General features: G+C 28.0%; 3 protein-coding genes across 4 annotated transcripts; 2 read left to right on the top strand and 1 right to left on the bottom strand.

Annotated features, from left to right (window-relative positions):
• The first annotated feature begins 212 nt into the window (after positions 1-212).
• On the top strand, positions 213-4,233 carry LOC128952866 (WASH complex subunit 5-like). 2 transcript variants are annotated; one of them, XM_054298322.1, is made up of 8 exons: positions 213-2,144; positions 2,208-2,838; positions 2,894-2,984; positions 3,043-3,220; positions 3,290-3,476; positions 3,541-3,670; positions 3,734-3,993; positions 4,049-4,233. In XM_054298322.1, exons 1-8 carry the CDS (start codon positions 329-331, stop codon positions 4,209-4,211), a joined length of 3,456 nt encoding a protein of 1,151 aa, XP_054154297.1. In that variant the 5' UTR covers positions 213-328; the 3' UTR covers positions 4,212-4,233. The 2 variants fall into 2 exon arrangements, with proteins under 2 accessions (XP_054154297.1, XP_054154296.1); XM_054298321.1 differs by having other exon boundaries at positions 213-2,838.
• Positions 4,234-7,789: 3,556 nt separating this feature from the next.
• LOC128952132 (testis-specific serine/threonine-protein kinase 2-like) lies at positions 7,790-8,838 on the top strand. The gene is made up of 2 exons (XM_054297470.1): positions 7,790-7,830; positions 7,890-8,838. Exon 2 carries the CDS (start codon positions 7,892-7,894, stop codon positions 8,765-8,767), a length of 876 nt encoding a protein of 291 aa, XP_054153445.1. The 5' UTR covers positions 7,790-7,830; positions 7,890-7,891; the 3' UTR covers positions 8,768-8,838.
• A 1,518-nt stretch (positions 8,839-10,356) lies between these two features.
• On the bottom strand, positions 10,357-13,170 carry LOC128966309 (cilium assembly protein DZIP1-like). Its single transcript, XM_054313156.1, has 3 exons — positions 13,024-13,170; positions 11,790-12,525; positions 10,357-11,366 (listed from the first exon to the last, which is right to left on the bottom strand). Exons 1-3 carry the CDS (start codon positions 13,168-13,170, stop codon positions 10,357-10,359), a joined length of 1,893 nt encoding a protein of 630 aa, XP_054169131.1.
• Between the last annotated feature and the right edge of the window lie 177 nt (positions 13,171-13,347).

Consider the following 13,347-nt stretch of genomic DNA (forward strand, 5'->3'; position numbering starts at 1 on the left):
TTGTATTATTGTTTGTAGCATTTGTTTAACATTTATTTAAATTTATAATAAAAGTCAATAAAAAGTCAATTAATGAAAATTAATGGCAATTAATGTCAACTATAGGAATGCGTTTATAAATACTTATTATATGTAATACATATTATAATACATATGTATATATTGTTTGTTAAATATTTACAATATTTATTGTAATACTGTATTAAATGTATTGGAAATGCGAATCAAAACACAAATCATATGTTTTTWTTATTATAGTATTGTTTATGCAATGAATGGGTGTTTCATATGATTTAACCATTGATTTGTCTTTAGTGTCGCTTAAGACATGAGTGACTTTCTTTCGTCAAGTTGTGGTCAAAATGTGGTTCGACTGGTCTCAAGAGGTAATGCCATTATTGCCGAACTATTGCGGCTCTCGGAAGTGGTGCCCACAGTGTTCCGATTGGAGACCAAGTCTGACCAAAACAAGTACTCAGAAGTTATACAAGATTTTAGTTACTTTAAGACGAGCGACACGTTTGACCAGCGAATTGAATCCAACGGACAACTGCTCGATAGAGACGACGAGTTTCGCGAAAATTATATCGAAATTATTACTCGATTTTATTTAGTCTTCGAGAGTATCCACAGGTTTACTGTTGATATCAATCGTTATGTCGAAGATCTTGAAGAAGGTGTTTATATTCAACAATCTCTTGAATCGGTACTTCTCGACAATGACGGCAAACAATTACTGTGCGAAGCATTGTATTTGTCGGGAGTTATGCTTTTGATGGTTGACCAGCGTATTGATGGTCTGGTAAGAGAACGTATTTTAGTATCGTATTACCGATATAGTGGTCAGCGGTCAACTTCGGAGTCAAATTTTGACGATGTGTGCAAACTATTAAGAAATACAGGATATACACCAAATGGTAAGCGACCCATCAATTATCCGGACGACTACTTTAAAAGAGCACAAATTGGATCCAATTTTGTTAATCTGGTTATCGGCAGATTGAGATCGGATGACATCTACAACCAGAGCAGTGCCTTTCCTCAGCCCGAACACCGAAGTGTTGCGTTGGCCACTCAGGCCGTCATGTTATACGTTGTTCTTTACTTTTCACCACATATTTTACACAACGAGTCGGCCGCTATGCGAGAGATTGTCGACAAATGTTTTGCAGATAATTGGATAATAAGTATGTATATGGGTTTTGTTGCCAATTTAGTCGAGGAATGGGATCCATATAAGTCTGCAAAATTGGCATTAAATAACACAATTGATCAGAAAAATGTTAAAATTCATGCAAACAAATACAACTCTAAAATCATAAAATTATTGCCACAATTACAACAACTATTGAAAGAAGGGACTCTTACTGAAGAATTTCTGTTAAACAATGTCTCTAAACTAATGAATATTATTCGTGACTGTAATGTCACACTTAGATGGCTAACACTTCACACGTGTCATCATTTTATAAATGAATCCAATGGTGTTGTCAACAAAAAGTGCAAACAATTGAGAGATTTAGTTATAATTGAAAGTAAATACCAACCGTTAGTTGTTTTTCAATTGCTTTTGAATACAGCAGAGTTTGAGCTTAAGATCAAAGAGATGTATAAACAGCTTTTGAGTGACAAACAAGAGAAGTGGAATTTCTATAAGAAAGAGGCATTTGAAAGGATATCAGAGTTGGCGGAAGTGTTTTCAGGTAACAAACCATTGACACGAATTGAGAAAAATACAAGTTTAGAGCAATGGCTGCGAGAAATGTCAAAACAAATTGATGGACTGATATATGACGAAACAAATGTGACAAATAGGAAGACTATTAAATTAATTCAAGCCTTAGAAGAAGTACAAGAGTTTCATCAATTAGAAAGCAATCTTCATGTGAGACAATTTCTTATTGAAAGTCAAAAAATGTTACACAATATGATTAAAACACAGAATATTAAAGAAGATGTTTTGATTACTTTGCAAATAGTGGGCGATCTGTCGTTTGCGTGGAAGATAATCGATACATCTTTTACTAAATATATGCAATCAGGTATTAAAAGTGATCCAACACTAGTCATCAAACTGAGAGCAACATTCTTGAAATTAGCGTCAGCTTTAGATATGCCACTTCTTCGCATAAATCAGGCCTCAAGTAATGATTTGATATCAGTTTCTCAATATTATTCATCTGAGTTAGTGTCTTATGTACGCAAAGTTCTTCATATAATACCAGAAACAATGTTTAGTTTGATGGCACGTATTATTGAATTACAAACGAATAACATTAAAGAGCTGCCAACACGTCTTATGAAAGATCAAATGAAGACATACTCACAATTAGAAGAAAGACATGAAGTGGCAAAACTCACGCACTCTATATCGGTGTTCACTGAAGGTATTTTGGCAATGAAGGCAACTTTAATCGGTATAATTCAAATTGATCCCAAGAGACTTCTTGAAGATGGCATCAGAAGAGAACTAGTCATACAAGCGGCCAATGCTCTTCATAAAGGACTTGTATTTAATAGTAAAGCAAAAACGAGTGAACTCGTGCCTAAACTCAAAGCTTTGGCACAAGTGATGGACGGTTTTCGTCGATCGTTTGAATACATTCAAGATTATGTCTGCATATATGGCCTAAAGATGTGGCAACAAGAGGTGTCACGTATTGTCAACTATAATGTCGAACAGGAATGCAATGCTTTTATGAGACATAAAGTGCTCGACTATCAGAGTGTTTATCAATCAGCTTCTATACCGATACCCAAATTCTTACCTATGGATCCCTATTCAATCAATTTTATTGGTCGACTCGCACGTGAATTATTAAGAATGACTGATCCAAAGTAATTGATAATTAAGTATTCAGTTTTTAAATATTAATTTTTAATTTATTTATAGGAACACAATATATGTGCACTCAATGAGCACATGGTTTGACAATAAGACTCATTTACAAGTTGTCGATACAAAATTGTTCCCATTAATGATGGTACACAATTACATTGTACTTATGTATCTTTAAATTAATTAAATTAAAAATTTATTAGAAAAGCATAGGAACAGCTGGTATTAATGGTTTGGATCGATTGATATCATTCATGATTGTCACTGAAATTCAAAACATTATGCAATATTTGGACCGAAATTTTACAAAAGATAAACATTGGCCACAAATACTGTTAGAAATTAATGAAAATTTAGGGACAACTGATGGAAAGATAATAGGTTTTATTGTTATTAATATTTAATTAGATTTAGTGAACAAAAATTATAATTTTTCTTAAATTAATTTAGGAACACATTTTAGTTCAATCTTTGGATCAGCCCTATCAAAGGCAACCAAATCATTACCGGCTGTATTCGACGCCATCGCACGCATCGGTCAAATGCAGATAATTAGGTGCAATATTGGTCACGAACTCAACACGACGTGTAAACTTCATTCAAGACATTTGGCTAATGCTCTCAATACGCTTAATCAGTTCGTCTATTAAACAAATTAATGAATTTGTAAATTTATTTACTTATTTATTGTATTATTTAAGAGCAATTATATCGGATTTGGAGCATCACTACAGCACATCTAATAAACCATTTCTTAAAGAAGATACACCATTGCTATATGAACTGACCAACTATTTGGAGTGGACAGGCATTTCAGATCCACTTTCAAAGGTTTATCAAACAAATATTTATAATAAATCAAATGTTTTCACATAACTATTTAATTTCAAATAGATATACATCACATCGAGAGCGCCATCATATTTAGAGATGATATTATTATTGATGACAATCACTCAAATGGGAAAATTTGTTTATTTAAAATCCATTCACGGATTAACAGCGAAAAAAGGAAGCGATTTGTCTGATGGACTGCCGTTTGTGTTTGGAGTCATCACTTTGTTGCGACAATTTCATGAAAACACTATTCATCAATATATAGCTCATTGCTCTCAATATGTTTGCGCTCAAACTGAGATTCAAATGTCCATTAGGTATATAATATAGAGTTTAAATATTTATTATCAAATTTATTATTTTATTTTATAGTTCACCGAAAGTGACAGAATTGCCACCAGAAGTATACAATACTCTTGAATTTTTAGAAAATTTAATAGAATTTTCGGGACTTCAGCGTAAAGTTGTAGTCGAAAATATTCCGGACTTTATCTTTGATCAGTTCCATACAATTCCCAATTCTAATACAAAATAATTATTAATAAGTTTATAATTTATAATTACAATAAGTTTAATAATTTTATATATGTTTTATACAGTTAATTATAGGCTATTTATATTATAAAATTAATGTTATTATTAATAAATATTGATATTTTACTATTTATACCAGTGATTGGCCACTACTGACCGTTATATAGTTATCTATAAACAATCAAAAGTTTAAAATTGTCTTAATCAGGGTTGCTAAAGGTTTTCGATTTCAGGGGGGTATAGGGGGTAAAATGGCAAAAATCTCGAAAAAGCTTGCCAAAATTTTGCCAAATTTGAGTAAATTCTCAATAAATTCCCATTAATTCCCTATAAATTCTCAATAAATTCCCATTATATTTCCATTAATTCCCTATAATCTTAATAAATTCCCACTAAATTGTCAATAAATTCCCTATAAATTATCTATAAATTAACTATTAAAAATATTCCCAACTTAATCTCAATATTCAAAATGTTTTCTAAAATTAATATTCATTTTTACAAAAATTTAAAAAATAAAGAAATGCAAAAATATATATAACTTTAATTGTGATAATTAATTAAAAATAAAATTATTTAGTTTTTAAAAAATTGTAATTAATTAAAAAATTAATGATATAGTACTGTATTTATTATAACGTCTTAATAATAATAATGTCAGAAATAATTATTAATTAACTCTAAATAATAAATTTAAGAATATCTTTATATAGTATTTCATATTGAACTATAACTAACACAAATATAATTATTTTAAAATTTATGGTAAAAATTTTAGTTTTCGACTTAATATAAAATAAAATATATACTATCTTTTATAAAGAGCTAAAAAATAAAATAAAATATTATTTTTCTTGAAAATTGGTGGGAATTTATTAGGGAACGTTTTTCCCTTGTAGAGTGCCCCAACTCTACTTATGTAATATTTATTTAATATCATAATTAGTATTTTAAAACACATTTTTCGTTAATTAGTAAATAAATAATTATTTTTTATATTTAAATATAAAAACATTTAAGTTTTTATTGTTTTCTTACATATATTACGATATTATTTAGTGTAAATAATGTTAAATTGATGTAATTAAGTATTTTTATCTATTTATTTTCTATACATAAGCTATTAATTTATATTAAAACTAATTTAATATTTATTTTTTTGTTTAATATAAAATTTTACATAGTTGAAAATTGGTAGGGGCCCCCCTAACTTTTTGGCTTCAGGCCAGGGGGTAAAAGCAAAAATTTCTCGATCGTAGGGGTAAGAAGTCTTACCCCATACCCCCTCCCCTTTAGCAACCCTAGTCTTAATCATATTGTTGTTTGTAATATGAATTAATAAAACTGAGAAAAAAATAAATACCGATAATTATAATTTGAAAAAAATTCTAACAATGTCTGCGTTGTATTAAAATAGTTTATTTAAGCTCTAGATTCACATTAAATAAAATAATTGAAATTGTATTAACATATTATTATTAGTTATTTATAAATTTAATGTTAACATAATGTAAAAAAAATAAATTATTGATTAAATATAATAAAGTATTTGAATTTGTTTTTACACTAATTTTAAAAATATCAATTAAATTGAATATTAGGCCTAACCAAAGTTTAGGCCCGTACGAGAAAATTTTTTTTTTTCAACAGAAAACAATTAATTAGGTCCTAATAAACATTTATTGATCAAAATTATTGCGCGGAAAATCCTAAAACCTAACTAAAACTAAATCTAGATACCTGAGCTCATATAACAAAATAATACACTAATTATAAAAAAATTAATATTAATAAATATAAAGCGCATGAATATTGTTATCAATGACTATATAATACAATAGTAGTTAATAAAAAATATTATTATCTATACGACTATAAGTATAAAATTTTTGTATGTATATATGAATTTAAGTGTCAATGTCCTCGCAACCTAATCTAATATTCAATGGTAATTTATCAAAAGCTATACAGTACTGGGATTACCGAATCAGTCTTTGTTGCGTTACCTAACCTGGTGTTCGATCCGCAACCTTAACCTAATTATAATGGTATTACACAAATGTTAACTTAACCTAATCTAATGTATTAGTGTTCGCTCCGTTACCTAACCTGGTGTTCGATCCGCAACCTTAACCTAATTATAATGGTATTACACAAATGTTAACTTAACCTAATCTAATGTATTAGTGTTCGCTCCGTTACCTAACCTGGTGTTCGATCCGCAACCTAACCTAATTTTCAATGGTAACCTAATCTAATCTATAATTTATAAATTCTATAAAATTAGATGGTTATATGTTCCGCGTGAACAACTAGTTGTTTTTAAAAGTATTATAAAGAAATGACAACAATACTATTTTATTATCAATGTTATAAATGTTAATTTTGTTCACGCGCTTTACGATTGATTAATATTAAAATTTTTTATAATTAGTATATAATTATGTTATGAGAGCTCAGGTATTTAGGTTAGATTTTAGTTGGGTTTTAGGTGTTTCCGCGCAATAATTTTGATCAATATATGTTTATTAGGACCTAATTAATTGTTTTCTGTTGAAAAAAAATAATTTTCTTTTACGGGCTTAAACTTTGTTTTAGCCGAATATTATTTTTATATTTGTGTTTTTTCGCATAGAATTAAAAAAATGAAAAATATTCGCATTATTCCCCATGACTTTTACATTTCCATATGGGATAAAAAACACGATTTTACGGTAGTAGACAATTTCACACATTGAATAGATAATTTATTTCTATATATTTCATGTATACCTATTATAAATGATATATTTTTATCGCTATAAATATAAATGAATTTAAATATTTTGAGTCTTCGCTATTATACATTATTTTCGCCTTCAATAAAACACTATTAAATGCATTGATTTAACTATTAGCGCATGAAATGAACTAAACTTAAATTAATTTAAAGTTATTTAATCAAAAAAACAAATACTAATATAAATACATTAAAACAGCAAACCATCCAAACTTTCAACACATCCTAACCCCACTCCATTTCATCACCACTTCCTAACCTCACACACCCCACCCAACCTAACCACAAACTAACCCAAATATAAGGGTATTATCAATATAATAGTATATCATATAAAACCAATATTAAAAGCGAAGCCCTCTAAGGTAACTAAAGCCTATATTGACAGTCAGTATCATTGAATTTGATATAAGGCCTCAATTTAAAGCTAAAATTGAATAAAATTTATTATTAAAAGATTTTTGGGCTAAAATCTAAGTATATTTAGTAGTGACCGTCAAAATGTATTATTAAAACATACTATTATTTCAATCAATTTCATTGTATATCATACACTATTTTTTTAAATTTAAAAAGTTTTGAATTATTGATTATAATCTTATATTTGTATTAATTTGGGTGAAGTTCGTGTGTGAGGTTAGGAAGTGGTGGGTTAGGAAGTGGTGGGTTAGGTGGGCGACGATAATAGAAGTATAGCACATGACTGGTCAACTCTATATCCCGATTGAATCAATTTATATTTTAAAACTATTGTCAATTGCAATAAATACATGTATAATAGCGCGTGTTATACAATGAAATTGATTGAAACAATAGCGCGTTTTAATAATACATTTTGAAGGTGACTATAACACAGATCAGTTCAGATTTTTATAGTAATACAATACTATTATTGATAAGATATGACTGAAGATACCATTGATTTGGATCCCAAGACTGCAGCGGTTATGAAAAAGAAAGGTTATGAATTTCAAAAAAAGTTAAGTCAAGGAGCTTTCGGTCAGGTTTATAAAGGAACCAATTCTAAGACCGGTATCGAAACGGTTGCCATCAAAGTAATGGATTTAAAAGCCGTCGGCGAAAAATTTAAAGATAAGTTCCTTCCGCGAGAGATCGATGCTCTTATTGGTGTCAAACACGACAATACTGTCTTTATTTATGACATAATTCGATGCAATCATAAGATGTATATCTTTATGGAGTTTTGTACAGACAGTGATGTCGCTAATTATCTACAGAAGAATAATGCAATTCCTGAAGAAAAATCATGTATTTGGTTCACACAAGTGTCTCAAGCAGTTTGTTGGATGCATACCAATCTTCATATGGCTCATCGGGATATTAAATTGGACAACATTTTGCTAACCTCTAAGTCGGGCGAATTAATTGCTAAACTGACAGACTTTGGTTTTTCGAAGAAATGTTGGAATGAAGATCAAGAAAAGGTTGAGTTGTCGAAGACATTCTGTGGTACCGAACCCTACTATAGCCCACAAATTGTGTCCAAAAAAGAGTACAACGCTTTCGCTGCCGATGTTTGGGCGCTGGGAGTCGTCTTGTTTTGTATGCTTAACAATAAGTTTCCCTTTCATTTCAATGACTCGAAGAGACAAATTAAAGAGCAAACCGACAGATCATTCATTGACAGCCGTTTCATCAAAGACTTTGGCAAAGATCTCAAAGATCTTCATTACAAGTGTTGGACCGAAAACGAGAAGAACAGAATCACAATCCAGGATCTCCTCAAACATCCCTGGATTGTACGTAAAGGCAAGTAATGCATACAAACAGCACTTAATGTTAATGAGAAAAATTGTATCGTTTATGAGTGACGTCTAAAGTAAAACCTATTTCTTCTACATTTATCAATGAATTAGTTAGTCATTTATAAACCACTCATATATATATATTTCAATTCAAATATCTAAAAATAAATTTTATTATTAATTTTGACATTATATGAAACTTTAATAACAAATTTTTACAAATTATATTCATTATAATATTCTTAAAAAGTTTATCTCTTTTATCAATTAATTGTATTAAAGATTAGAATAATTATTATATTATATGAATAGTATTGTATACTTAACACATACAATAAATTATTGAAAGTTATTATTACAGGTACAATGTATAATGTAATTTTTTCATCTATTTTCCTATAATTTAAAAAATAATGGATTATAATTTAGAAGATATTTTTTGTTAGTTTTTTCTGTAATTTAGTCAAATTTAAGACACTTTAGTTTTAAAGATATATATTTAAAAAAAACGGTATTGCACTGTATTGTATGATTCATAACTGATTATAAAAATACATTCAGTTTGCAATTATATCAATGATTTTAATACTAATAATCAAATGCAGGGATTTTCTGCTGACATTGAATTAGAAGATTTTGATAAAGTTATGGACAATAATTGTGATTAAATCATATGTTTGGATAAGACTCGTGTTTCAAACAATACAAATCAAAAATCTAATAAACATATGACTATCAAGAAGTAGACATCACTACAAAATCTGATCAAAACATTCAAAATAATTCAAAAGAATATCTTTGAAACCATTTGTATAATACAATCGTAAGTTCGGCAAAATTCAATCTCTCGTCTTATATTCCAAAAGTTCTCTTTATTCCCAGCTCTCTGGGAATTCCCATGAAATCTATTTCATTGTGCTTACATCCTATTGAACCCTAAACAATGAATTTTATTATAAGATTTTAATAACAAATGTTGTATTAAACTGTATTTTGAGTGTTATTGTTGAATAGTATCACTAAATTGATTGAATTCAAATTTATTTTTAAATATTTCAATGAAATTTTACGCAAAAATTAAGTTTTGGTATTATTTATTGTAGAAATATAAAATATATTTTCCTTTCTAACGGGATAGAGAGGGATTTTATTAGGGAACTTCCCTTCTTTGGAAAGTTGCCCGAACTTTAATCACATATAACTTACTTTGAATCTATTAGTCTTTTATCTAATTTCAGTCGTATTTTAACACAAAAGTTTGTATTGTTTTTAGTAATTGTTTATCTGTTTATAGTTTTTAGTATTGGTTATCAAAATATTTTATCAAATAAATTATTTTTACAAATCACAAGAGTTTAAACAAAAAAAAAGTAATAATTACTAATAAATTAATTAAAGAGTTGAATTCAAATTGAAATTTCATTTTGACTAATACTGTAGAATAAAATATCAAAATTGCAAATAATTTTATTGAAACTGTAATACAGTAATAGATTGTATATAAATTCATTAATAAATTTGATTTCATTCAAATATAATTTTTTTAATTAATTATTTAAACAAATATTGTATTTAAAGTAATTTTTATGAAAAATTGATTTTCAATCGCTTTCAGAATCCGAGTCTAATCTATTGTAATTCAAAATTTGTTGTTTGTTTGAGACGTGTTGACCAGTGACCACATTTACCGAACCGACGGGTGGTTTTCTATTATTTTCACTTCTTTTATTTAATTGCTTTTCAATCATTTCTGCCAATTCATGAACTCTTGTTTGTTGAGAATCGACTTTAATTTCTTCATTGAGAGTCGACTTATTTTTTAGTGATTGCGAATCACTTTCATTATTTGACTCATTTGTGTGAAGAATTTCATTCATCAATTGGTCATTAATTTTATAAATTGAATCATTAATCATGTCTTCGTCTGAAGTCATCGAAAACGGAGATTTGAAATCAAGAGATAAATTGGATTTCTGTGTTCTTCGAGCCGGTATTGGAGCTGTCGATGACTGTGAAGAGTCATCATATGATATATTAGGTGCGATAATTGAATCGCTAATTACTATACTGTAATCATCTTCACTGGACGAGTCTTCCGGACTAATTTGATGTTCAATGTGATGATCACTGAACCTAATGTGTCTTTCTTTAGATTTATCGTTATTTTCCTCTAATTTTTTATTACTAATTATTGATTTTAATACAGATTTAGGAATATTATTAGTTTCACTCAATCTTTGCTTAATTGTATCATTCAAACTATCATTAATTGTTTTTGTTTTATTTTCACTAATTTCTATTTTTTGTACAACATTTTGGTCTTTAATTGATAATTTTGTTTCAATTAGTGGTGATGTGTGTACCTCTGCTTCAACTAAACTTTTTTCAACAGTTATATGATTTTGTTTAGTCATATCTTTTAGTAATAGTGTTTCATGTGATCTCTCATTTTCAATTGATATATCATTTTCTTTCACATCTAAACCCATTTTTTCGTCAACTTTTTTTTCGATAAAATTTCTAATATGTTGTTCAATGGCTTCATAATTAAAATCAAATCTGTTTTGTTGTATCGCTAACTGTCGCTCTTCAATAACTTTTTTCATTATATCTGAATATTGTTCATTAGTAATACCGGTACTATTTATATCAATATTAAATGATTTTAATTTATCGTTTAAAGTTATTATCACTTCTTCAGCAAAATCTTTAGGGGTTTTTGACATTTTTTTGTCATCAATGGTTTGTATCTTATCTTTGTTATTGAATTTGTTTTCGATACTATAGTCAATCATATTTTTGTCTTCAAACGAATCAATTCTTGTATTAAATTGTTTTATTTTATTGTTTTTAGTTTTTATATCATCAATGATTATCTCCTTAGTATTATTTAATCTTTTGGATGAATCAAATGAAAAAGTTTTTAAATCGCTTAACAAATTAGTTGTTGTTTTTTTATTGCTTTCATTTATTGTTTGATTGTTTATGTTTGATGTTTCTGTCAAATGTAAAACTAATTTCTGGACATTAGTACCTAATTTAATCATTTCTTTTGCTTGAATTGCAAATATTTCTTCGATTTTCATGACATCCAATGATTTAGAAGATGTTTGTTCATTACTATCATCTGTATTATCGTTTGATTGATCCTTACTATTACTATAATGTTGAATGACATCCCTTTCCGTTTTAACAAACTTTATATCTTCTAACTCTTCTTTCATCATTTGCTGCAACTCTTTGTCTCTAACTTTCAACACATAATTAATATGTTCTTCTAATTTCAATCTCTCATCCCTTTCCTGTTGTAATCTTATTTCAGTTTTAGTCAACTGTTCGTTCAACACTTTGATCTCATTTGTCAATTGTTTAAGTTGTTTATTATCACCAAACACTTCAGTTTGGTATTTGTCTATTTTCTTAGTCAAAGCCAGCATACCTTCCGAGTCAAGCGAATCATTTGGATGTCTTCTAGCAAAATGTGTTTTCAGATAATTAGTATCGAAGAACACTTTGGGACAGTGAGGGCACTGAACGTATTCACCACTGTATTCACCACTGACTGTCTGGTTATAAGTCATGGCTTTTTGGTGAATCTCCAACAACTTCCGTAACTTTTTATTCTCGCGACTCAATTGGTTATTACTGATCACTATATTGTTATTCTTCATATCTTCGTTTGGATTTATATTTAGTTTAAGCAAATTTTTGACAATCATTTGCAATGTAAGCATAAATTTTGCCACATTTTCGTCTAATTTTTGCAAATCCTATCAAATATTATATATATTATTATTTAATAATTCATACAATTACTAATTAAATTTAATATATTTCTGTTAATCAAAATAATGTTATATTTAGATTAATTTTTCTTTCTTTAACTAAATTAACTAAATTTTTATATAATAATTTAATGTAAATAAGTTTGAAAAACATAAAAATGTTAACAAATATTAATTAAAATTTTATGAGTGGGCACTCATTGTTTTTAAAACACATTTTTTTAAATTGCCAAAAAAATCTCCAAAATCTTCATCTCTAGGGGGTAGGGGTTAAATTGCTAAATTTAGCATGATAAAACAGATTTTTGTAAAAATATACTACTGTATAGTAAGTTACGTAATTTATTTAATGAACATGGTCAAATATTAATATTAAAACACAAATAAAATGTAAATAATATAAACCATTAATATTAAGACCAAAATTATTCAAAAAACTAAAAAATAATTTATAAAACATTTATATAATTTAATAATACATACAAATTGTTTATCCATTGAAAGTGATGTCAAATATGAAGCTAATTGTGTAACCAATGAATGATTTGTATTCAATTGATTTCCTAAGACATCCAAATCAATTGACATCAAGTCGTGCCAATTGATATCATTTGTGTCCATCGATTTCATCGTTAATTTAAAGATATTATAGTTTTTAAACATAAAATCAATGAATCTATGACTCACTGTATGTAATATAAGACCGATTGAAACGATTGGAAACCAAAACAAAACTTTTCAACACTTGTGTAGTCAATGGCAACCATTCATTGGTTTTACATATGATTTAAAGAATATTCTGTAATA

The sequence above is a fragment of the Oppia nitens genome, unplaced genomic scaffold (assembly GCF_028296485.1).
Source record: "Oppia nitens isolate AA-2021 unplaced genomic scaffold, nextdenovo-longstitch-racon4-pilon3 scaffold1_pilon_pilon_pilon, whole genome shotgun sequence".
Lineage (NCBI taxonomy): Eukaryota > Metazoa > Arthropoda > Arachnida > Sarcoptiformes > Oppiidae > Oppia > Oppia nitens.